Raw genomic sequence first — 25,779 nt, 5'->3', positions numbered from 1 at the left:
TCATATTTCGTCATCTTATCATATTTGCAAAATAATTTCAGCGTGTGACATTGCAGTTTGGGTTACAGAAAGTGAAAACACAATTGCTACTCAGATCAGTATGTCATTCAGCAGAGTTTTAAGAACAATTTGGATAGCTGATAACCAGTTTATATCCAAATGCAGAACATTTTGATACCAGTGTCAGTGTCTTCACCCAACACTATTGTGAGAAGAATGGTGTTTGTTGTACGTGCTGGTTCCCATGGGCATCACACTTATACATCTATCCATTTTACAACTTGTACTTACATGCATAGACTTCACTTGCTTCTGTCTCTGTTTATTTTATCATTACAAAGACACTGTGAAAACAGTGTTGTCTTTTTGCTGACGGTTACATACCTATACCCTTTCCTGTTATTTTTTATGGTGAATTACCTCATTGCACGATTGCACGATTATATATATATATATATATATGAATCGCGCAATGAGGTAGAGAGTATATGTTATCAAAGTAAATATAACCAAACAAGAAAGAAAAAACAGAAAAACAATACAGCTCACCAATAGGAGTTAAGTCAAGGGTTAAAACTCAACAAAAGATCTACTTTATTTAAACCTAGCGTCAAGGCCACTGGTGCCCAAGTGTAACAAATGTGCTGATGGTAAGATGTTAATGTGAAATGTTCTTTACTGACTGTGGCAGGTTAATAATGGACATCAATGCCCGTTAACTTGGGCACATGCCCTGTGTGTGAAGAAAAATCTGACACCGGATTTTTTAAAAATTTGATTCTGAAAATTTTTATATTCTTCTAATGACAAAGAAATACAGCTCATACCCACAGGCAAGCATGAACAGGGACAGTTTTGATCTGTGCAGTTTATTGTTTCAAATAAATAAGCCAAAAATGGTTTAAATTTGGTACATATTTATATTTTGGACTTTTAAATTATGTTAGTAACTAATACATTTTATTATCAGATTATAACTTTTATACATTATTATTATTGTGTAATAGAATGCAGCTCTTTTTTTCTTTCTTTTTTTTTTTTTTGCAATTTTTGTATATGTATATATATGTATGTATGTATAATATGCTTTGTTTTCTACACTCAAATAATTATAAAGCTTTTTTTATTTTGTTGCCATTATCATCTTATACTCTACTTTTTTTCCTTATAAGATGGGAACAGTCAACCATAATCCTTTGTTAAAATAAATATAAAATGTTCCTTCTGTCCTTTCTGCTCGCTGTCCTCACACAAACATCCTGCCTGTCACACTGAGCTGATCATCCTGTAATGGCTGCTACTGCTTATTGTTCACATCCTGCTTTGTCTTCAGCGCCATTTTGACTCCGCGGGAGGAGGAGCAGCTTTGCAATCACGCACACACTAATGGCAGACACACTCATGGTTAACTTCACATTCACATTTTAATAAAGGGACGCCAATCAGGGATTAACTTCCATGTTTACATACTACAGCAGCAGGTGAGCCTTGCTATTCTTCCACTCACTGTCAGTAAAAAAGGCTACATTGTTTTTTAGCACTGCTGTTCTTGCTACTTTGTAATAATAGCTGCTGCTGCTGGTGGTGATGGTGGAGGAGGGCCACGCTGTGCTAACCCTTAGCTTGTACTCAGAGAGCTAGCCGTGCTGAGCTAACACCTGATGAAGGCAAGCAGCTCCGGAAAATGTGTTATTTTGTTCCCATTTATCAAGGTTATCTCCTTGTAAACATACTAGCTATACATAGTTTCCTAGGCTATAGTCTTTAAGTTGGAAAAACTAAACAAGCATTTTAGGAATTTTAACAGGTCAATTATTTAATCCTTATCTAATAAAAAATAAATAAATTGAAAATGGAATTGAAATGAGAAATTTGAAAAGTGTATTGGATTCAATTGCTTTGGAGGTGGTTATAATGTATAAAGTATCCGTGCAAAAAACACAGCATGTATATAGGCTTTATATATAAAAATATAAATAATTAAAAATATTTGTAATAAATCAACAAGTAAAAAATTGTGTTGTAAAAAATTAATTTTGTAGGTTGTTGGTCTAAAAACGTTCTAGCCTATTTAGTGTTGTCAAATAAATTAATCCGTACCATGTGTTAGGGTTACACACGTAATTGTGCTAATTTATAAATTCAGAGACTATAAAAAACATGGGGCACAGTATAAATGTTTGTGTTTTTATTATTATTGTTATTCCACTATGAAAATATATGTACAATAAATAATTTGGATTTTCACTATTAAAGAATCTCAATAAATAAACTAGTGTTTAAACCTCCGGTCATCAGCAGGGCTTCCCTCTCTCTGCGTCGTGCCGTTCAAAGAGAGAATTTATTCATTCATTGTCCCATTTGGATTTTGTCAAAACGGTCCAGATATCTGCGCCTACAGACTCCGTGAACAGTTCCTGAGAAGCTTTTAAGAATCCATGAAGCTGCACCAGGATGAACTAGAGGAAACAAATCCACAAACTCATAAGGATTGATTTACAGCCCCCCCCCCCCCCCCACAAAAAAAGAAGAAATAAATAAATAATAAAAAAATAAAATAAAATTCCAAACCGAGAAAGTCAGTACAAAAAATACATCCACATATTGTCATATTTTCAAAGGAGGGGAAAAAATCCTTTCGATGTTTTAAAGTGAAAAATTAATTGGATTTCTTTGAAACTATGATGCCCTCCAAAAAAGCAAGAAGAATATGTAAAAAAGCAAAAAACAAAAAAACATATTTTAATGGAGAAAGGTTTCAGGAATGTTGCCGAAAAGCTTTAATATTCTTTTATTTCTGTTAAATAAATAAGTGTTGTGTCCTCTGCTGGATTTCTCATTAACGCAGGCCCCTCTGCCCACTGGCCCATCGCTTTTATTTGACCCTACTTTCAATTTGTGTCGAGGTCTCAGAAGTTGAGGTGCTGCAGGTCTATGGTGCACAGTGTGCTTGTGAACAGATCGAAGTCCTCTTCTGAGAAATCCACGGGGCTGTCCAGGGTGCTCTGCAGGCTGGGTGACAGGCAGGGGTCCCCGGCGAAGAAGGTGAGGTCGGGTAGGGTAGACGATGAAGATACGGCAGAAGGAGCAGATGAAGCTGTGGGTGTAATTGAGGAGTCCTGCTGCTCGGGAGCTGCTGTTAATCCAGGCACGGATTCGCTCAGCTGCATCAGGCCCGGGTTGTCAGCAGAGTCGGTGACCGCCAATGCCGGCGGAGAGTGACGAGCCGTCGCAGAGTCAGAGCACCCCGATGCCGTAAACAGCGGTGGCCGCTCGGGGATACTCAAGCGGTCTCCCTCCTCTGGTGTGGGCTGTGCATTGTCCCCGCTGTCATTAGCGTAGGCGGCCGAAGATGGATTGCCGCCTCCCGGCTCTTCCTCCGAGGCAGTCTCCCCTGTGCCAGATGCTTCCAGAGGCTGGCTTGAATACGGGGAGGAGGCGTCAGCGCCTTCGAGCGGCTCAAAGCCTCCCGTGTCGCTGGATTCATGGCTTCCTCCGCTCCCGTGCGTGTTTTGCCGCTTATGTTTCATCCGCCGGTTTTGGAACCAAACTTTCACCTGCCGTTCGGTTAGATCCAACAGGGCGGCAATCTCTACTCTCCTGGGCCGGCACAGGTACTTGTTGAAGTGGAACTCTTTCTCCAGCTCCAGCAGCTGCGTGTTGGTGTAGGCGGTGCGCAGCCGGCGGGAGCCTGCTCCTCCAGCGTCTAGGCCCGCCTGACTCGGGTCTGGACAGGAACAAAGACAATAAATGAAACCCCCATATATATATATATATATATATATATATATATATATATATATATATAATTTTTTTTTCCTGCAAGAAATACGCTACTTCGTCGCCGAGCTCACCTTGGCTCTTAACCTGTAATAAAAAATAACTAATACTAATATTTTAAAAATATACCTTCCACTTATAGTAGCAACCGTCACTCAGAAGAGTGAAAGATAACTATGTCATCAATGAAAGTGTGCTTCTGTGTCTTGTAAATCAGCGAGGGCTATGAGATTCTGCATTCTGTGATCAGAGAGGAACACGAATAAATCACGGAGCTAGAAGAAAATGCGTATGGAAATGTGGGAATTGTGGCGGTATTTGTCAGAAACACAACTGAAAGCTCGATTTGATTTTTTCATACTTCAGAAAAGAAGGCAGAAAATTTGCCGAGAAATTCCCATTAAAAATGATACGAGGTCGATTTCTAAATGTGTGGGGATAAGAATGGAAAACTGGAATTTATTTCTTTCATTATTTCATCGATTTGTTTGTTTGCTTACTTATTTATTTGCAAAATTATTTATTTATTTTGAAAAATGCATTGACTCTTAGAGAGTTCAGTGTGAGAGACAGAAATAACCCGAATCCCACAAAATCAGATAGTGTGCAGTGTGTTTCCTGTGGGGACGAAACCTACACCCCCCACCACCACCTCCACACCCAAACGTATTTTGTCCTTATCTCGCCATTATTTTTCCCCACCTCCATCCAACATGGCGACCTTCTCATTTGTGTTATGAATCTATAACAACGTGACCATGCTGCTACTACTGCACATCGTCCAAGAAGGTTGAAAGCGATATAGGCTATAGCAAATATGTAAGCGATGAACATGAAATAAAAAAAAAAAGAAGAGAAATAAAAAAAACTCCCGTGTGTGTTTTTACGCAAGACAAATAATTATACATGGAATTAATACATTTTCGATTCTCGAAAGTTCTAAAATTATTTAGTGCCTATGTAAAAGATCTGCCCTCAGTATGGCTGGCGTGCACGTATTGATCCGCACTGACAAGGATTATCTGTAAGACGTTAATGGGTTGTTTAATGCATGATGAAAGAGTGTGCAAAGCACTGCAGCATAATGCAGTGGTCTAGATATGGCTTCCCTGTTGACACAGCGCTGCACAAAACACACACAAACACACACGGAGGGGGAAAAAGACAATGTCATTCAAGTATATCCACGCAGCGTGTAATAACTGTTGGAAATGTGATGCAAGTAAAAAAATAACAGAACATGCTGCACACTCTCTTACTCACTACCACACACATGCATGCAGCTATACACGCTGTTACCCGGCATCCCACCATACCGACCTGTGGGTGACTCGATGCCCGCCGAAGCGTACCCAGAGGCAGTTGACGACGGGGAGGATGAGGCGGGGGGGATGATGGATCCGGTACCGCTGGAGTTGTTCCCTGGCTTGGGGCACTTCTTGTATGATTTCTTCTCCTTCATCCAGGGGAACTCGTGGGCAATCGGGCCGGTCGGGGTGACCGTGGCCGGGGCGGGGGCCTGGCCGGTCGTGTATGGCTGCTGGGCGGCTCCGTGATGCGTCTGGAGGCCATTAGTAGCGGAGGCTCTCCGGTTCTGCTGGCTTCTCGCAGCTGGTCTCGGCTGGCTGGCTGTGCAGGGGCTGAAGCTGGGGATGGTGTGCTCAAAGGGAGGCGGAATTACTGTCGACTCCTTGATTGATGAAGTTTGAAATGACTCCAGGACGGCGGGGAAGGACGTCAGGCACTCTGCTAGGGACGGCTGGCTATTTATGAAACCGATCTCCCTCTCAAATTCAAAATTCATAGCTCTCTCAAACGGGCTTTTACCCCGAAACGGCGATACCCTCCGAACAGCCCCTTCCCCAAAAATAAAAAAAAGAAGAAACAACAACAAAAACACATACACGCACGCACCCTTGCACACGCACGCAACACACTATGGCTTCACAAAAAATCAACTGAAAAAAAACGCACGAACATGTAGGTTCCCGACCGCAATGGCGTAAACACCGTGGCTATATAATAATTGTGTATATTGGTGATATTACTAGCGTGTGGGGACCTGGGTAGTCTAAACTGAAGAACTATGGGGCGAAATTGCAGCCAGTTCCTGGCCACGTGATCCAAATCAGCCAATCCTGGACCCAGGCCAGGCGGCTGTGATGGCTGTGGGAAGCAGCATTATTATTTTTTTTTCATCAAATGTCGTGTCAGGATACTACTTCGCAGGGTAGCTGCCATTGTTGTGTTTTAACAGGGCGTGAAAAAAAGCCCCGATACGGTGGCCATTCGCCATGTGCGCAGTGTGGGCGACTGGCCGGCTCATCCAGGCCCGGTGATGCTGCACAAACAATAGAGCATCCTCTTCTTGAGCATGTTGTCCCCGTCTTCTGGGTGATGTGGTGACGGTTAGGTGTATGGAGCCGGCCAGCACCGTCTACAATATGTCTCCTGTTTACAACGCGCTGCTCATTAATCTTATAAGGTGTGACAGAGGGTGGAAATGTCACGCTTAGAACATTCTGAGAGTTTTTTAGATGGCGCAGCAGCGCACGAAGAGTGGACGATGAAGATTTCTGCTCAGCGGTAGTGCAGAGGGAACAGTTTACAAGAGCATAGCTTAGATTTGAGGACAGACAGTGAGGGGAGCCTACTGATGTGTAAGTGTGCGATTTTTATATCTAATAGATATCACGTTTACGTAGTGGTGTGTATGAGAGGGGAGGACACTTTAAACAAGGGCTAAATATAATCTTACCCTAAAATAACCTTTTCAGAGAGGCTCCAAAATTCTTCTTGCAAGATACCACGGTTCCTCTCCCACCCTCTCTCCACGGTGTTAAAATGTTCGCCGTGTTTACGCAGAGGGAGAGGGAGAGTTCACAGCGAGGTCGCTTCACCCAGCTGGGAAAAAAGGAGAGAACGCTACTCTACTTCTTATGATAAAAAGAATACAGCAGCAGTATAAATGGTAACTGTAAGTGAGAGTGGCCTTTAGACTCAACAGGACGCACATGTAGATTTTGCGAGAGATCAAGAAGCGGTCATTTGTTTAGCTGGGAATATTTTGGGGAGGGCCCGAATAGCCCCGAGTGGAAGAAAACGAAGTGCGGTGATCAATCTTTCTCTCGCTGCAAAGAGTCTGACAGCAGCCTCTCTCTCTCTCCCTAAATAACAAGGCAAAATCCACCCTCACTCTTTCTCTTCCTTTCGGAGCTCGATTCGACGTGTTATAGATATGACTGAAATAAAAGACTGAAAAGTTCTTAGCCCCCCTCCCCTGCCCCGTTTCTTTCCAAGTCGCTTTGCCTCACCCCCAGGCTCTAAGAAAGAGAAAAAGACAGCAAAAAGGCAGAAATGTGTGTGGGAGGAAACGCCATTGAGCGCAGGCAGTGAGTAGGCCGAGGCTGTATGGGCACAGAAAACATAAGCCCACAAGGCAGACACAAGTTGCTGAGCGAGCAGCGTTCATTCTCTCTCTTTTTTAATTTAATTATTTTTTAATGATATATATGAATGCATATTATTAAAATTTTGATAAAGAATTGGGAGTTTATATGAAGATTTTGTGGCGAGCAGAAAATGTTTTTCCACATGCCAGAAAAGACCTGAAGAGCGTGGATTGGTCGACTGAAGATGGGAACGTGTAATTTTTTATTTTATTTTATTTTATTTTATTTTATTTTATTTTATTTTATTTTATTTTATTTTATTTTAATAACGCTTTTGGCAATCGGTTATTTGATTATTATTATCAATTGATTATTATGAAAATACATTTTTAGTTAATCCACTGACAATATTAACATTTTATTTGTTTATCTCAAATACAGTTTTTCATTAATATTATTTGAGATTTTGATTGGCCTAAAGCCCAATTTCTGGTTAAATATGTAACGTGAGAAAAGACTCGGTAACTTCTAATTGCGTTAGAAGTTACCGAATAACAACTCTTTATTTTTCTTAGTTCACTAATGACCAGGTTGTTGTACTTTTCCTTCTTTTAATACTACCAATACTACAGTAAACACACTTCTAATTCAATCATGACCGTACAAATACTATTTGCAGTATAGAATTTCTATAGTCAAATAGTTTAATACTGGATGATAACATGATAACGGCTTTGTCACATCTTCTGTCTAACAAAACACATTAAAATCAAAAGATTCTAAGTGGAGAAATGTGCGTGTTTACGTAGCTGTGAGTGTGCTACACTAATAGCTGTACGATTTTCAGTAGTGCCTGCGCTGCTAAAGCGGATCCGAGCTCTCCGTCTGTTTTTATGAGGCAATAAATTAGATCCAATCTCTCCTTATAGGTGTTTTTATTGTCTGTTAGTCCAACGGAGATGTAAAGGGAAGTGCGGCCATTATTTATGGGAGTCTGATTTATGTCTCAAGTTTTATGTGGCTCTCAGCCCTCCAAGCACGCGGGTGCTAGAGGGAAAGAGAGAGAGAGAGAGAGAGAGAGAGAGAGAGAGAGAGGAGGGGTGGGGGTCGATCACGTGATAGAGCCGAGGCGCAGTCCTCGGGGCTTTTTTAGTCATAAACACACAGCTGACACATAGCTGAGCTGCATCCAAGATGAGAAATCTTCAAAGAGGAAAGCATTAGCAACAAATGCCTAAGAGAGGATTTGCTGAAAATATTGAAATTGCTCTGTGGGTATACATAGCTTGCACAACTCCAGCAACCTCCTAGTCAGCTTCATTGTTCCTATAGCTGTTGTTTGGAGTTTTCACTCACTGGATTTCAGTATTTTTGCACACTAGCCAGTGTTTTCTGTTGACTGATTAACATCCTGAGGTGTCAGTGCCCTTATCTGTCTTTTGATTTAAAGCTGGGGGCATTAAATTAGCATCAGGAGATTTCTTCGTCACCTTGGAAAAGTGGTAAGAACAACACTAAATAAATAACTATATGCATACATACATAAAAGGAATGGAAAATTCTTAGTATTGGTACTGCGTCAAGCCAAATTGTTACTTAATTTGGATAAACACTGATACCTAAGGAGAGCTGCAGTGAAGCAAAATAAATCAAATTGTTTGGCCTGTACAAGTGGCTACTGAATACTTTTCACTCAACTGCCTGCCTGCTATAAAGTGATCTTCATCATTGCAGTAATGACTGGATTCAGCACACCAAAACTGAATGTTTTCTTCACCACTAGTGACAATAATCGCTGCTGAACACGTGTCAGAAGCCAAACTGCCAGAGGACAGCTAACTGATCATGACACCAAAATGCATCTGACTGAAGGGACTGGTGCTCATTCTTTTATTCAACTTTTTGAGCCCGCAGAAAAAAACAGCTGCCAGAAGAAAACAAAAACTCAAAACACATTAGTACAGTATCTGGTGCTTATTTTTCAGGTTTTGTAGGAAAAGTTTTTGTACTTTAATATTAATCCCAACCTTAAGACCAACTGATATTAGCAAAAAGGATGGCTGCTGCTGCTATCCCAGCAATTAATACCAGACAACAACTAAATAGCAGAGTAATAGGTGGTGATTTATACATTTCCTATTCTTACAGTGGTATCAGATAATAAAGCCCTTCTTCTCTCTAGCTTGTACAGCAAAGAGAAGCAGCGAGAAGGTTTTCTGAAAGCTAAAGGTCTTTTCTTTTTTGGACAATTCTGTAAGTTTTCTGACAGTAATGTTTTATCCTCAGACACCGACCCAGTATTCACTACTGGCACCAGAGTCAGGTCATCTCTGAATCAGAGACAATCTGTTTGAACTAAGTCACGGCCACACCTAATCTGTGGTTTATGAGACGCATTTGTTTCTATATTATATCTACATTATATATATATATTCTATACTATACTAACTATCTATCAAATTTGACAGTCAAATTTTTAATCTGATTTAACTTTTTGACACTATTATGCACTCTAGAGGCTTTTGAAACAAGTACCAAGTCCTATTATGAGTTTCTGAGTTCAAGTTTTTACTTTCATCTTTAAGAGTATTTTTATGCATATTTATTTCACTTAAAAATTGGTACTTTTTAGTACAGAATCTTACAGAATGCAAGTGAAAGACTGATGGGATGGTTAATGTTTAACTTCTTATTCTTACTGATTGAGATTATAACTAATGCAACAAATTACTTTTATTTGACACCTTTCCTAAATACTGCACATCTAGAAAAAAGCCAGTAAAATCCATTTCTCTTTTGTGTTGACATTTTTGAGGCACTGTGTTTGTGTTATTTAAGTAAAATAACAAGCATGTCGTTCACACATGTCAGTATCTATAAGATTTGTGTTTTAACTGCTTATTTGTGTGGTGGCTTTAAAGGTTTTAGTAGGTTGAAGAATTTTCAATCATACTGAATATGCTGTGATAATCAACATTCTACATATTTATATAATCATAGCAATTGTAACTTTAGCTTAGCAACAAATCTCCTATTTGTAAATTTGATATTTCTTATTAACCCAAGGAAATCCAGCATTCGTTTGACCATAATAATCAAAATAAGAGGAGCAGGATTCTCTGCTGATACCTTCACTGTGATAGTAGTATTCTGCTTGTTTTAACATTATCTGATGCTGACTTTTCAGTCTTTTTTTTTTTTTTTTACCAAAACAGCATGAATCAAGCTTTACACTCCTGTGATTCTTAAAACACTGAGGCTAGCTCTGAATAACATAACATTTTATTAAAGAATTGTTCAACATTCAACTCTCTCAACAGTGAAAGAAAAAGGAGCTACAAAGGACAAAAGAAGAACTTGTTTTTTCTCCAAAAAGACTTGTTCTTTTTTCCATCTAATAGTTAGTCTATATTTTCCCACTATGCATGGGTGGTTCAACAATCCCCACACTTGCCTTTTCCCCTGTACAAGCCAGGACATTTATGTACAAGGGTCAATATAGGAACATAAAAACTACTAATTTTCTTCTAAAATACAAGAACTAAAAAAATGTAACTTTAGTACAATGGACAAGAAGAAACAATGTTTTTTTTTTCTTTCATAACAGGTAAATACTAAAAAAGTACAGTATTTTTTCTCGATATAAATACATGAAGGATAAATAATAGTCATACAAAACAGAAAGTCTTTTTTTAAACTGGCTATAACAAATAAATATTTTATATGAATGTTCACTTGAACACACATTGGCAAAAGACGCTTTGATTGGAGGGCCTTTCGTCTTCAAAATAAGATTTCATTATTATTATTATTATTTTTTATTTTTTTTACCTTTAACCATCAAAATGTAAACTCTAAGTGCAACAATGATGCCCAGATGTGGCAAGCTTTTGTGTAAATCATGCACTTTTAAAAACAAAACCAGGGATTCACTTCCTAAACATCAGCAAGTTTAGAGAGAGTCGAGCGCACACTGCTTGTGTTTGTTCCACACTGCAAAGGCTCTGTGTGCACTGTATGCACTCACTGATGGTTCAAGCAAATAAACCCAGTAGTTTTAAAAATGTGTTTTACACAGCAGCTCTGACTTCTGGGGCATGCATTTCTTGTTCAAATATATACCCTGTATCCATGTTAAAAGTCAAGATATGTGAGAACAAAACAACACAGGAGAAAGTGTGGACTTTTATGCATCGGTGTCCGCTATTGTAAGTTAACTCTTTCAAAGTGATAAAGAGAGAGAAAGAGAGCGCGAGAAAGAGAGAGACAGCAATGATATACCTCAACATAAATAAATAATATTCTCTGCTCTTTCGCTTTTACCCTGTGTCAATAATGTGCTAAAATAAGGAATTTTAAATGTTTCTTCCATGTCCTCTCGTGTGTTTGTTTGAAGGTGTCAACAGCTGGCGTACCCTGGCTATGGAGATGTGTTGATGAAACATTGCTAGCTTAGCACTGCTGTGTGTGCATGAAGGTGTGATTAGCTAAAGTAGCTTTGCACAGATGTGTGTCGATGAGTACTTTAGCATTTGAGCTCATAGCTTCTTAAACCCTGTTCGAGCGATAGGTAGGCTGTCCATGTGGTGATGGATGTGTGTGTATGTGGTTGGAAAAGGGAGTGGTGGTGGTGGTGGTGGTGGAGGGGGGGGGTAGTCTGTGGGGAACTGTGGGAGGTTTTGCCTCCTTCTGAACCCATGTGCTGCTGCCATAGACAAGAGACAGTGGGTTAGTAAAGACTGGGTCTGAGATGGTTATACAGCAGGAGCCAGAAAGAAACAGTGACCGTCGAGTGGTTTTTGCAGGAGAAGATGTGTTCTGCCAGCTCCAGCTATATATTTCTGCTCTCCATTTCACTCTGTCTCCTTCTTTTCTCTCTCTCGCAAGCTGGTATAGAGACAGAGTCCTCCACATAGCTCAACTTGGCTGACAACAACATCTGTTGTCTGGAGGGGAAGAGAACTCAGCCCCATAAATCTAACCACCTTGTTAACTGGCCATTAAAATTTCAACCATTTCATTTAGAAGTGGGAGAGCTGCGTTCATATATGTGTCCTATTAAGTATCAAAGTACAATTTTAGACTAAATGCTACCTCCAAAAGAGTCCTTTTAGTACACAGTAGCTAAACTACTCCAGAATTTGCTGTGCTCACGTGCCCAACATACACACACAATCACTCCTCACCCCACTTTCTACTTGAAAGGCTAAAAATAGAAACATAACTAAGTTCTCAGTTTTTTACAGTATCAGGAGACCTGTATAGGAAAGTCTGGAAAAGGATTATATTAAATTATAAAATATATTAGTTTTAATAATGTTGTACTTATTGCTAAGTGTCTTAAATTCAAAATTTTTAGGGGTTTTTTATGCTGTTTTGAACAAATCTTCCTGATTTTTTCTGTGTGAACATGGTGGTTTTCATTTGAGTCTCAATCTGACAAATGACTATACAACGGTGCTCAACGTGGATCCTGTCATACATACTGTCAAACAGCTGCCATTGTATCTATGCACCAGTGCCATAAGACAAGTTCCTTGATATGCATTGTCTGCAGCAGCAAAGAGCAGCATGGGGACTGAATGTACGCCTGACCTCTCCCTACAATACACCTCATTTCCCTGGGGCTGTGGAATACTGTGTAGATGGGTTCATTTTTAAAATGACTATACCACTAAAGTAAAAGTTAAATGTTTAATCCAAGTTCAAATATGATTCAATATGGTTTAAAATTTGTGTTACTTAATTTCCTGTATGTGGCACATAAAGTTAGAGCAATAGAAATTATACTAGTTAGTTTAATAAGTTTGAAAAATCTATTTTAAAAAAGAGTTTGCATTATAATACACTGCTGTTGTTTCCAGCACTGGATATGCAGATATGCCTTTCATCAAGTTATTTGACAATATGAAAGGTTTGGGTTCATCTGTGATACTCGATACTGCTGTCTTTTTAAAATTAAATTACCTGCTGTTTCAAGGTAGCACTGAAAGGTCTCGTCTTAATCAGATTTAGTGGAGCTCTTTATGAAGGCAGTGAAAACAGGGCGGTGGCAGAACACTACCCAACACTGGCTGTTCCCCTTTGTGACTTCAGAGCTCAGGACAAACCACTGGACGGCCCCTGTGAGTCTTCTTTTGTCTCTCATGCCATCCTGCTGCAGCACTAGTCTCCCTATGTGTAAGTCTGTTTGTGAGCCATGATTTGTTCGATGTGGTCTTCACTTTTTTGTATGTTGTCATTTTGTTCCAAACCTGCTACAGGTGAGTGAGCTTGGGTGCTTCCTGGATTCTGCCCTGAGTCGAGGTGTGGTGTGCCGACAGTTCGGTGTATGTCGGGTGTGTAGGTGGGTCACAGGGACCCGGGGGACCCCCTCCACCCACATGGTGCTGGTTGGCAGCCGACATGGGCCCTGCGCCATTGTAGTCCATGGTTTGGTGGTGGGGTGGGGTGGGGCCGAGGTGGTTAAGCCCATACATGGAAGGCCCTGAGCCAGGCATGGGTTCCACATAATTAGCACCCCCCACATAGACTGGACTGGCCTGTATATTGGTGGGTGTCCCATAGCCAGCACTATTAGCCTGCACTAGGCTGTGGTGGGGATGGGGATCACCATAGTCTTGTTCTGGGGTGCCATACTTCTGCTGGGGGGGGCAGCCCTTCATGGGGACATTTGAATAGGCAGTGGACATGGAGTAAGACACTCCCTGGTGGGGCTTGCCAAAGGATGGTGGAGATGGCGCGTCATAGCCTGTGCTGCCTCCTCCACCTCCCCCTCCCATTGGGTGCATTGAATTGAGAAAGCTGGCAGAAGACTGCAAGGGCAGAGGAGGAGAGCCTGTTGGTGAGGGCCCTCCAGAGCTGGAACTCAGGCCCTTGTTCTTCTGGTCCTTCTTGTACTTCATGCGTCGGTTCTGGAACCAAATCTTGATCTGGCGTTCTGACAGGTTGAGCAGGTTGGCCATTTCCACACGTCGTGGCCGGCACAGGTACCGGTTGAAATGGAACTCCTTCTCCAGCTCAACAAGCTGGGCACTGGTATATGCTGTTCGAGCCCTCTTAGATGATGCTGACGAACCACCGGTTGGACTCTTCTCCCCGCTGCTGCCACTCTCAGCTCCTCCTGATGCTGACAAGAGAACAAAAAGTGAAGGTGAGAAAACATGAGGGCATAGCCACCCACAGAAAAATACCTGGTTGACAGTGGAAGAAAGGCAAGAAACCAAGGATATTTAAAAAAGAATGTTGGCATCTTAAGAAGGTAAAAGCTGAGAGATCGAGAAAGGTAGAGAGAATATAACATAATCAGGCTGCATGCTGAAGGAAATTAAAAGCATTCAGGTTCTTAATAAAGCAGAGGGGGGTCTAGCAGGCCGACTGAATCCCTTGATATTAGTTGTCAACACTTCATAACAGTGGCAGTTATTAAGCTGTGGAGGCCCCAGTGCTGGCCGAGAGAAGCTAAATTGCATCTTGGCTGGAAAGACAAACCCCCCCACAGCAACACCAGCTGCAGCACAAGGACTCATGAGCAGGAACTGAGGTTGACCTGCACTCACTTCAATTTGCTTGCCAGGAAAAGTCAAACTTCTCATCTCATTTATGTCATTATAACAGTGAATTCTAATAGAAACAGAAAGTTGTTTAGAGAAAAGGGATTGAACACATGCATATTTGATAAAGACCTGTTTCCTATCATTTTCTCTCACAGGAAGTACATTTGTGGATCCAGTGAAGTTATGAGACAACTAGTGATGAAAGTGAAATAGCTTGAGTCTAAAGTTATTTTCTTTAGCTCTGAAGTTTCCATATGGCAATGAACTCCTGTGCTTTTAAAACTGTAGTACCTGATAGTTAAACTAAAACAGTAACACGGGATAATCCGATAGCTTCAACCTTTTTTTTCTATCTTGAGTTTTTGATTATGTTATACAGTTGCTCAAAACAACATAACCTCTCTCATCCTTGTGTGCACGTGTGGCACAGCAGCCTCTGATATAAATGTTTGTATGTGCATGCTAGCAGTGCATTCTCATTAGTAACAGCTGATGCAGTACAGTTTAAGGAAACCTAGATCCAGTCATTCATTATGTTTTCTTTGTTATCGTATTTCTATAAACAGAGATGGAAAGATGAGAGCAGTAACTAGTCTGGAGCAGTGACACTCTCTAAATGATTGTTTGAAATTCTCATTGATAAACAGTCTAATCTCTTTTCAGTTTTTTGTCTGGTCAGCTGAAATGTTTTTGAATATGATTATCACACTCATATTCATTTTTTCTCAATGATAACCACCAAATGAAATAACATATCTGTCTGCCTCAATGACTGTGTTCTTTTCCCGTTATCAGACATGCTGATGGTATTCAAATTTATCATCCAGATGCTAATATCTTCCATTTCAAATGTCTGTTCATCATTCTCTCACCCTCTCCTTGAAAATCTATTTATCTGTTATCATACATGACATTTAAATTCTTCCTGTTAATATATTTCTACTTAAAGTGGCTTTTCAATGAACAACAAAAATGAGGAGAAGGAAGAAAGGCAAGCAATCGGAAAGCAAATCATTTTCATGGAGTGATGAAAGGAGAAAGAAGTGCAGGATAGGGAGGAGGAGGTAAAAGAATGAAGAGAGGTATAAGCTACTGGTTGCAGGTTTGTGGCAGCGTATTGGTAGACTATATTTTTACCATAGTGATGGCTTTAGAGAAGTTTTTAGTCTTACTTGATAAGAAAGTCATATCAAGATAGCCTGCCAACAAGGTTTATGTAACTTGCTTAACTATTATTCTTTTCCTAAGATTTGACACTAATTCCCGGTAAAACCAGGTATTTGTCATCTCTGAATGTCTGCAGAATTTTCCAGTTCAGTCAAATATGAATGAATATACCTTTTGTTATTCTTGTAATTCTATCTATCAATTTTTAAACAGTCAAATTTTTAATCTAGTATTAGAAAATACTTTCTCTGTATTTATGTACACATTTTGTAGAGTTAGGTAATAAAAATAATTCATTTGGTCTAAAAAATGTCTTGGCTGCCAAGGTGATACATTCTCTCTGTTGAAAGAGTGTAAAGATGTATTGCAGGAATTAAATATATTTCATATAATTACATATAGTTTCAAAGTCTCAAAACATAATGTTTACAATTTATGCCGATGTACCTGAACAAACAGATTGCTTTTTCATGACTGCTTCACATTTTGTCATTGAAATTTGACTAGGACTTGACTAACAACTCCATCCCTGACAGGTTCCAGAAGATCAATGCAAATACCAACAGTTGTTCATAGTAGTTCCAGGATATGACTGTAAAACTGCACAATGTTGTTTTTACCTGTCTGCTATTCAAAACAAAGCAAAATACAACTTATTTCTTTCCTGACTTTTAAAGGTATAGTTGCTCTTAACAGAACCGCGCCAGCTGTTTCTTCCTGCTTTAAGTCTTTATTTTAACTACGGGCTAAGTCTAATTCATCACTGGTGTTGACCGTAACCCTATAGCATGCAAACATTTCATTTTTGACACATCACAGAACATGGATTTTCTGCTGCTAATAGAACTAAATGGGTTTTCCTCCCTTTTCGTGTATTTTACTGAACACTTCTTTTAGTTTTCAATATTGGCCAGATAGTTTTACATTAGAACTTTAGCGTCTTTTACTAATGGAAACAAACTAAAGCTGGAGCTTACGTAACCATCCTGTTGGTGAACTGGTCACTGAAAATACTCAGAGATCAATGGCTTTAGTAAACTCCACTTACCAGCTACACTATTAACTACCAAAATTAACTAGAACTACAATAAACTCAGTCACCAGGTACAGAGAAAGAACAGAACAGCCGGCTACTAGCCCAGTGTCATGTCCCTGTCTCAGCTAGTGCCTGTGGGAACCTGGCTTGCCATAAGAGCCTAAGAAACCTTGTAAATTCTCTGGGGATCTGATGCTGGAAAGAGGATGTTGATAAGAGAGGTGAGGAAAGAGGGATGCGGGATAATAGGAACAAAGATGCTAATGAGGAAGGAAAATGAAAGAGGAAAGGAAGGACTGGGGGAGCCAGGGAAAGCAATAATGAGAGATACAAAGAGGTAGGCTGTGCTGTAACTGTGGTGCTCCATGGGGGAAATCAAAGCAAAGACAGAAAGACCGACAGAGACAGGTGTATTGGAACACACCATTGCCAGAGTTGTTGCTGGGTGAACAGTTTTTCTGCTTAGTCGTCTGACGACACTCTTTCATCCAGGGAAAAATCTGCTTGGCCAGGGTTGGGTTGGGCGGCAGTGAGGAGGATGAAGACGATGTGGAAGATGATGTAGAGGAGGAAGAAGTAGATGACTTATTGGTGCCTGATTTAGAGAGTGAGGAGGACCCAGTACTGCCACCTGGCTGCTGAGCCCCAGTATTACCGTTGCTGGGGTTGGGGGGAAGTGGAGGGGACACTTGGGAGCCAGGGTGGTGCTCAGGTGGCAGACTGGGCCGCATGCAGCTGCCATTCAACTCCTTGGTCTTGGCTAGCTGCTGCTGCTGGTGGCCACCATTACTGCCCAGTGACTGTAAAGAGCAGGCAGAGCGCTGGTATGAATCCACATCCAGATGGGTAGCCGACTGGAAGACCGGCTGGTGGTGAGACGCTGGGACCGGGGCATCATAGCCCCCGAAGCCGTTGGCGGCTGCTCCTGCTCCCACTGCTGCCCCCTGCACTGGGTAGGATGAGTAGCCACCAAAAAGTGTTGAGTTGTCGTAGTATGTTGTTTTCTGCATCTCTGTGAGAAGTGGCGGCGTCTTCTTGTGCTCCGGTCCTTATTGAGAGCCACTGCCGGAAGACCATTTGGTACCGGGGGTCACGTGACGGTGTCTCTCCAACGGTCCCCTGCAACCTGACCTAAAAGGTTAGGGAGAGACAGAAAAAAATAAATGAGAAAGATAAATCCATCTTCCTTGAATGAAAGGCACCATGACGTGAATAGAAACCACTGCTTTTCTTTCCACAGCCCCCCTCCCCCTCCCTTTGGAGGCCAGTGCACAGCCTGCAGATGCTCTTCTGATCTCAGTCCACAGCCTTTCTTGTACAAATGCACACACACACACACACACACACACACACACTGCTGGGTGGGTCAATTATTTAATGTTGCAATTTCTGTTTAAATTGTAATTAACTGCAGTTTTTATTACTGCTATAGTTTGTTATTATCAATAACAGCCATTAATCTGTAGTTGTAGATTAATGGCTTTTATTTTTTTATGATTTTAACCAATTATTTTCTGTTTTTATGCAACGAAATTTACGCAATTTACTTAGGTTTGTTTTTAAACAGAATAAATTAAAATCCATCATCATACAATTTAAAAATATGTTGATTCTTCTTCCATACATTCCAGAGATATTCGTTATTTTTGAAGTTTTCCTAATAAAGAATTACCCTCAAATGTGTGCTGTTATTCGGGCTGAACACGACATTTTATGTGTAATGGCGGCAGTGGACACGGCCCATATCTATTTTCCTTTGTGACTGATGTAGGTAGTCTATTTCTGTCAACCTCTACTTTCCGCCTGTGATTTACTGTGTTCTCTCTGCTGTTACCTCACTTGTCTTCACTCACAGGAATCCAAGCGGAAAGGATTTTTGTTTCACCAGGGTTTTTTTTCCCTGAAAAAAAAGAATCTATCTATCTATCTATCTATCTATCTATCTATCTATCTATCTATCTATCTTAAACGGAGAAAAAAGTAACAAATACTACTAATGACGAAAAGTATTTAAAAGGTGAAGTATAGGTTAGAACTCGGATCTCAGTATACAAGTAATCCCTGTGATAGTTTTATGTATTTACTGATTTATTGATTGATTTACCGTGAGGTAAACAGTAAATGGAAACATATTATAAAATGTAATTGCGCTCAAAAATATACGATTTATTTTGTTTCCTGCAAAAAAAAAAAAAAAAAAAAAAAAGACAAGAAAGAAAGGAGGCTCCCGGCAGAAATTTCACTAGTCAACAATCCATGAGGGTTAAGCGGTCAGAATGCTCAATCACGGCGCCTTTAGTTAAAAAGAGAGGAAGAGAGAAAAAAGAAAAGGAAAAACAGCAGGGTTAGCCTCCACACACTCTATCTTGCGCTCACCGCTGGTGTGGGCCTGTGGCCGTAAAAGGCCGGCTTGACAGACACGAGAGAACACCTGGCATTCGTTTCTTCTGTGGAGATAAACTGTCTGACGCAGAAAAGAGGAGATGAAGCAGCTCTTCCATTACACACAGGCTGAGCAGCACTAGCACTAGCTACATCTAAAACTAGGCCTACTGGGGCTTTCCAAGTTAACCCTACCAGCATTTTAGCCTGGCTCCCGGCTCCATATTGCAACAACGGCTCACTATTATTAGCCATCTCTTTTATTTCGCTCTAATGTCGAAGATATTTTTGTATTAGTCCTGCTATAGTGGATCTTGTTTAGGAGAAATGTATAGAAAAAAATAAGGTTTAAAAAAACAAAACAAAAAGAAAAGAATTAGCTAAACCACGTGCGAAGGTAAGACGATACATTAGAATGACAGATACCAGGCCCGAGCTTCATGAAAGCTGCACCGAAAATAGGATTGTGTGTATCGAAGTCTACTTCATATACTGATGGTTCTGCACACGGCATATATAAAGCACAGGCCTGAATGATATATCGCCAACATAACTGAAGATACTAGAAGAAGGAATTGGAGATAGTAATGCTATCAGCGTGATAACAACAAAAAACATCACATTTGTTTTATTGATATCTGTCTTCTACCAGTAAAACCAAGAAATCGCAGTTCAGTCACCAATAACTTTATAGATTGGTAAAATTGTGCTAAAATAATATAATTCACTTTTCAACTATTTTAAAATGTGTTCCCATTTTTTTTCTCAAAATCAAATAGTCCAGCCCTTCTCTGGCTCTCAGCACGTCACACATGTCACCCATTTATCTTTCTAGTAGACAACCTGGAATCCTAATTATTTACTCTAAGGAATAGTCCCAACGAGAGAGGGAGAAAGATGGAGGCGGGTGGTGGTGGTGGTGGGGGGGGGGGGGGGGGGGGGGGGGGGCGGGCGGGCGGGCATGGCAGTGAGTGTAGGAGGAATATGTTATTAAATCATATCGCTGTTTCACCATTAAACGGGACACGTAATGTCTCTGCCCCTGGCTTGTAGTGCTACAGCTTAATACAATCACCAACTTTGCTAGACGCCTGCCTGAATAATCCACTTACACTGACAGAGAAACAGCCACCCAAACAAAAACAACACAGAGAGGGAGATAGAGAGGGGGAGAGGGAAGAGAAGTGGTGTGGGGGGGTAGAGAGGAGGCGGGTCGGCCTTGGTGTCCAGTGTCTGTGTTTTATCCTGGGATATAAAATTACAAATGGCGTCTGCCATGAAGAGCTATGTAGACAGTGAGACAGAGAGAATGCATTAACTTGGACAATCCACGTATTCTTTATCCCATTAACAGAGAGAGAGAGAGAGAGAGAGAGAGAGAGAGAGAGAGAGAGAGAGAAAGAGACCAATTATACAGACTCTAAACGACAAACAATAAAGGATTGGCCATATCTGAGCTATTGTTGCTATGTTCACGGTCTCATTTTAGACTGAAATCGCTAAAAGCGCTAAATATTCATGTGTGATTAATATTACACCATCAAAATATTTTAGGAATAATTACAATGGATCCCATATACGCACATGATAATAAAACAAGAGCCTGTGGAGGGACAAAAATTGAACGAGAAAAGTGCATCACCCATTACAGAAAAACAGCCATCGCTCCTAAATATAATTTAAGTGAGGAAGAGGCGTGGAAAGCGTAGTGGAAGAGATGAGGACGGAAAAAGCTGAACAGAAAAGGACAGAGATGGACGGTCGAAAGAAAAAGGGGGGTTGCTTGTGGCGGGTAGCTACGGCAGTTTAAAGCATTGTGAACTCTTCTTGAACCGGGATTGAAGTCATACAGGCCATAAATCACTGAGCCAGCCACTCCGCGTCCACAAACTGCACAGCGAGCAAATACACTATGTATTTCTGGCTTGTTGTTTGAGCTCGCGCATGACCGGCTGGCCTGCTTGCCCGCCGATGATATTCCTTACCTGCCTTAGCACCGGTGATCCCAGTCCAGTCCGGCACGGACCCAACAGCACCGCATCATAGATTAGTCCTCGCACGCGTTCAGTTGGTAATCAACAATAACAGATAATTAAATAACAAATCCGCTCGTTTGGTCGTCCGTTTTGCTCTCCTCTTCTTCTTCTTCCTCCTCCTCCTCTCCTCTCTCCTCTCCGCAAACCCCGCTACTCCTCCGGTGCTGTCTCGAGACTAGCACGGCTGCTCGCGACCACCACCTCAACAACACCTCCTGAAGCCCCAGCAGCGGCAGACCGGGCTGCGCGAACAGGACACCTTGTGGCATGAACGACTGGCGGATGAGAGAGTCGGAGGGATCCAAGACTATCGGCGGGGGCTCAGTGTGCGGGCAAAATTAACAGACGGGCTCGGTGCAGGCTACAGGCAGGCTAGTTAGGGCATGAGCTGAACGAGCTTACCGGGGAGCATGCCTGCTACCCCCCCGCCTCCCCCCATCCCCCCCACCCCACCCACCATCCACCCCAGCGCCAGCGCTGCCTGCACCGCTTCTGGCTGATAACAATGGCCTCAAATTTCTTTCTCTTTTAGCCACTGTCCTTCACACGGCCGGCCAGTCATTCACACAGCCACAGAGGAGTATGTCCGCCACAAAATGTCACTTCATCTTATTTTAGGTAGTTTTCTATTCTTGTTTTTTATTTCCTTACGGCTCTTCTTCTCTAAGTCTCCCCGAGGCTCATTTTCCCCTGGTATTATTCCCGTCTGCCCCGGGTCTGTGCTCCTTGCTTCGGTCTTAGGCAGGCTATAGGTGTGTGCCTTGCACACGGCTAGCAGCAGCACCAGTTTACAGCCTACAGTCTTCTTTGTGGTTGTGGTAGTAGCCTAGATATTCTCGTTATGATGGTGAAAATACGCCCCAGTATCAGAGACCCTCACAGGCCCTGTAACGAACGGAATAACCAGATTGACGGCTGGACGAGAGGATTCCCTCATCAAAAAGTCAGCGTCACTCAAGAATTATGCTAATTGAGCTGGATCTAACCATGCAAGCAGGCAGTAATTTTGGCTCTACAACCACACATGTAGATTGTTTTTTTCCACGTGTCACCATAACTTTAACTCTAATAAAGTCTTTGACTTTTTTGTGCTTTTCACTTTCTGTTATATTGGTTATATATAACCTAAAAGTTTATATTTTAACAAATTGAACTTTTTTGAGGGTATTGAGGCAATGCCCTCAATAAACCTATATTTTAGAGGTTTGTATAGAAGTATTTTTACATGTTTTAAAAATCCCACTTAAAGGCTGTCTATATGCTACTATAGGCCACGTGGGCATTCTCTAACAAGGCCCAGGTTAACTAGTAAATGTCCAAACAGTGTCACTAACGATGTGTATCATTATTAATCATAAATGATATTTTATGGTCTATAAAGTCTTGTTGACTGAGTTAACCTGGTATTACATTTAGCTCTAATTATTTATTTTTGAAATTGTAGAAAGCATCTGTGTACTGTAAAGTCTATGGGAGGCAACAAGCAAAAAAAAAAATCCAACACGTGTTGAGGTCAACATATAAAACAAGACAGTTGCTCACAGTAAAAGGTTTATTAAAATTGCTGACCTCATCTGAAAATACTGCTTGGGACATATCATCGACGAATGCAAAGTTTGTGGGGAAAAGGCTTAAGCTCCTGGGCTAAGCTCCTGTAGTTTTCTTTTTCGGCAGGATGACTTTGCTATGTGTTTTTGTTTACATCAATCCGACTCTTTTAAAGTATGGATAAAATATTAGCATTCGTTTAAATGTAAATTTCCTTCATCATAAATAGTTTTCAAGATTTTTTCAGAATATTTTTTTCAATATTTCTGCTGCTGCCTCGCTGCATAAACGTCACTTAAGACGTAAGTAACAGAGGCCAGAGTGAGAGGGACAAGACTAACATAGAAATTGCACATTGCGCTAACATTATAGCAAAAAAAGATTGTATGTGATCAACTTGGTTTTAAAGCTTCACTAACAGGTTTTTAAAGAAAGCATTAAAAGAGTCTTGCGTTTTGACTTGAAAGCACCGAGGTGGAAGACGAAGCAGCAGTGCAACAACACTTAAAGAAAGAAAATTGAAGTGGGCTTAAAAATAATAACTAACAGTGGAAAAAAAACCTGAGAGAAAGAGAGGGGTGAAAGAGAGAGACCTAAATGGAAATGAAAATATGAGGGGTGTCCTATGATGTTGTCATTACGCCCCCTCACCCCCCACCCCCCAACACACACACACACACACACACACACACACACACACACACACACACACACACACACACACATTCTCTTCTGTAACTCTCTCCCGCTCCCTCTATTTTTATTATTCAGGACGCTACTCCTGTCGTTTATGGCTACGTAAGATTTATGAGTTCTCTCGCACCCAGCAGTGTGTGTGTGTGTGTGTAAACAGCCCGACTTTAAAACAGATAGCATTCGCTGTGGGCAGCAGAAATGAGAGGATGAGCTCGGTGTAGGTGGAAGGTGGGAGCCTGAAATGTGTCCATCTGCAACTTTTCCTTTAAACCAGCCTTTGTGTGGACTGAAGGATCTGCTAACCAACCTCATTACACATTAACCAAACAGCTAATCAGCTACTTTTTTGTCTTTCTTTTTTTTCCATGTGTGGGAGAGACGTGCATGTGGAGAAATAAGCAGAACGGATTACATCTATGCACTGACTTGCAAAAGCACGCCAGTGCTTGTGGAGGACGGCTGTTTTTCTCGGATGGAAGACGCGCATCGACTCTGCATGTTTCGGATTGAGTCACGGATATTGGGTTTCACAACTAAAACGCGGTGCCTTTCTGCGCCATGGAAATCTTCTTTCCTTTTCCCACTTTCTTTCTCCTTTGGGACTATAGATATGTAGGCCACTGAGGATGACACAGGAATTCCCTTTGATTCTGTTTTTCAAACTATTTGAAAAATGCCAATGTTAAAATATCGTGCACAAGTGCAGAATGATTTATACAGGACTCCAACTGTGAACTATTGAATTCAGCCGCTGTCACTTTAATTGCTGTGTTATGTAAATATAGCAGTATTAATAGGCTATGAACAGTGGTAGCATTAATGCCATTACCGCAGTTACAACATGCAGTTTTAATAACTGTCTATCAAATGATGAACTGACCCTCCATGCTTCTGCCTATAACCCGCGGCCATCATACACTTCCTTTCACACCTCAGGATTATATTACATAAGCACGTGTCATTACACGATATTACATCACTCACACACGTACACGCGCGCACACCCGTAGAATTTCAACATTACAATCATTTTCAACTTCATAAATATTTTCCATATATATGTAACTGCATTTATGCTTAAACGATATAAATTAAATTATAGAGAGAATACTTCTACTATGAATAGACAAATCAGTTCCTGTAGAAATAGTATACATTCTACACATCAATATAATATGCACAGGATACAGTTTTTTTCAACATATGCAGCGTCCTAATTGTCTAAAAATAAAGGAAAAACTACCCTTCATGCACCTTCCAGGTTGCAAAATCGTCACTGTCTTCTCATCTTATAATTCTATTAGCGTGTACACAGCACCCATGCACAAACTTCAGACTTCGTTCTAATGCAGGCTGCATCATGACAAATAATGCCAAAAAAAGTCCGAACTTACCGGAATATTTCCTATTTTCCCCTGATGTTTTAATGGAGGAAAACGGCTTCCAGAAAGCTCCTAAGAACTGACGTATATTGCGGGAAAGGGGGCATGCGGAGGGAATGGGAAAAGGGTAGGAAAGAGAAAGAAGACATATGCAATCAAACACATCTCGGTAAAATCAGATACAGAGGCGGGTCACCTCTTGTACTCGAATCGAATGGTTGGGTTAGCAGCAACCGCTTGACTTCAAACCCTAAATAATTCACAAAAAAACAAAACAAAACAAAAAAACAAACAAAAAACCAACAACAACAAAGAACGAGGCAATGCTGTGCCTAACACCTTTCTAAAAGTGACCTTTGTGCTAGAGGGTGTGAGATGTTATTGAGTCTGGTTACCACAATTACACATTTGTCTTCTTTCCCTCAAAATAATTAAATAAATAAATACAACAAACAAACAAAAACACGCATGATTTCATATTCAATAATATTCTTGCTTATCCCGTCAGCGTACGAAAATGAGTTATGTAGGGAATAGAGGTATGCAATATATAGAATGCATTAGAAATTGTTCATTTGTAGCAATGGCCTAGAATATATAAACATAGACTTTGTTTAGGTTAGAAGGATTTGTGCAATAAATAAATACATAAATAGCTAAATTGTATGCGTAAATCATAATTACCCAACAGAAATAATGCTCCAGTTAGCACACACGCGGATTGACACACTAATATATATATATATATATATATATATATATATATATATATATATATATATATATATATATATATATATATAT

The 25,779-nt window shown here is 40.7% G+C and overlaps 2 protein-coding genes across 12 annotated transcripts in view; both read right to left on the bottom strand.

Moving 5' to 3' along the window:
• Positions 1–2,526: 2,526 nt before the first annotated feature.
• On the bottom strand, positions 2,527–7,504 carry hoxb2a (homeobox B2a). Its single transcript, XM_006806237.3, has 2 exons — positions 5,101–7,504; positions 2,527–3,727 (listed from the first exon to the last, which is right to left on the bottom strand). The coding sequence occupies exons 1-2, from the start codon at positions 5,582–5,584 to the stop codon at positions 2,910–2,912; spliced, it is 1,302 nt and encodes a 433-aa protein (XP_006806300.2). The 5' UTR covers positions 5,585–7,504; the 3' UTR covers positions 2,527–2,909.
• A 2,932-nt stretch (positions 7,505–10,436) lies between these two features.
• The window catches only part of hoxb3a (homeobox B3a), a 50,776-nt gene continuing 35,433 nt past the window's right edge, over positions 10,437–25,779 (bottom strand). For 6 of the 11 annotated variants that reach the window (XM_035914514.2, XM_035914517.2, XM_035914515.2 and 3 more), the window contains exons 2-4: positions 24,988–25,054; positions 17,356–18,062; positions 10,437–14,301 (exon numbers count right to left, since the gene is read on the bottom strand). In XM_035914514.2, the coding sequence (XP_035770407.1) occupies positions 13,430–14,301; positions 17,356–17,941 (1,458 nt within the window). In that variant the 5' untranslated portion in view covers positions 17,942–18,062; positions 24,988–25,054 and the 3' untranslated portion in view covers positions 10,437–13,429. Of the gene's footprint in view, positions 14,302–17,355; positions 18,063–21,298; positions 21,471–24,987; positions 25,055–25,779 lie in introns of those variants that run through there. The other 5 variants (XM_087837199.1, XM_035914520.2, XM_035914522.2 and 2 more) reach the window with 2 other exon arrangements.

Source organism: Neolamprologus brichardi, unplaced genomic scaffold (genome assembly GCF_056152115.1).
Source record: "Neolamprologus brichardi isolate AB-2024 unplaced genomic scaffold, ASM5615211v1 NODE_ptg000031l+_length_7269946_cov_1, whole genome shotgun sequence".
NCBI lineage: Eukaryota > Metazoa > Chordata > Actinopteri > Cichliformes > Cichlidae > Neolamprologus > Neolamprologus brichardi.
Note: the sequence above shows the minus strand (reverse complement) of the source record. Positions and strands in the feature narration are given on the sequence as shown.

Coding starts and splice junctions, on each gene's coding strand:
- hoxb2a (XM_006806237.3), bottom strand. CDS start 5,584: ATGAATTTTGAATTTGAGAGGGAGATCGGTTTCATAAATAGCCAGCCG. Junction 3,728..5,100: donor GGGCATCGAGTCACCCACAG/GTCGGTATGGTG, acceptor GTTCCTGTCCAG/ACCCGAGTCAGGCGGGCCTA.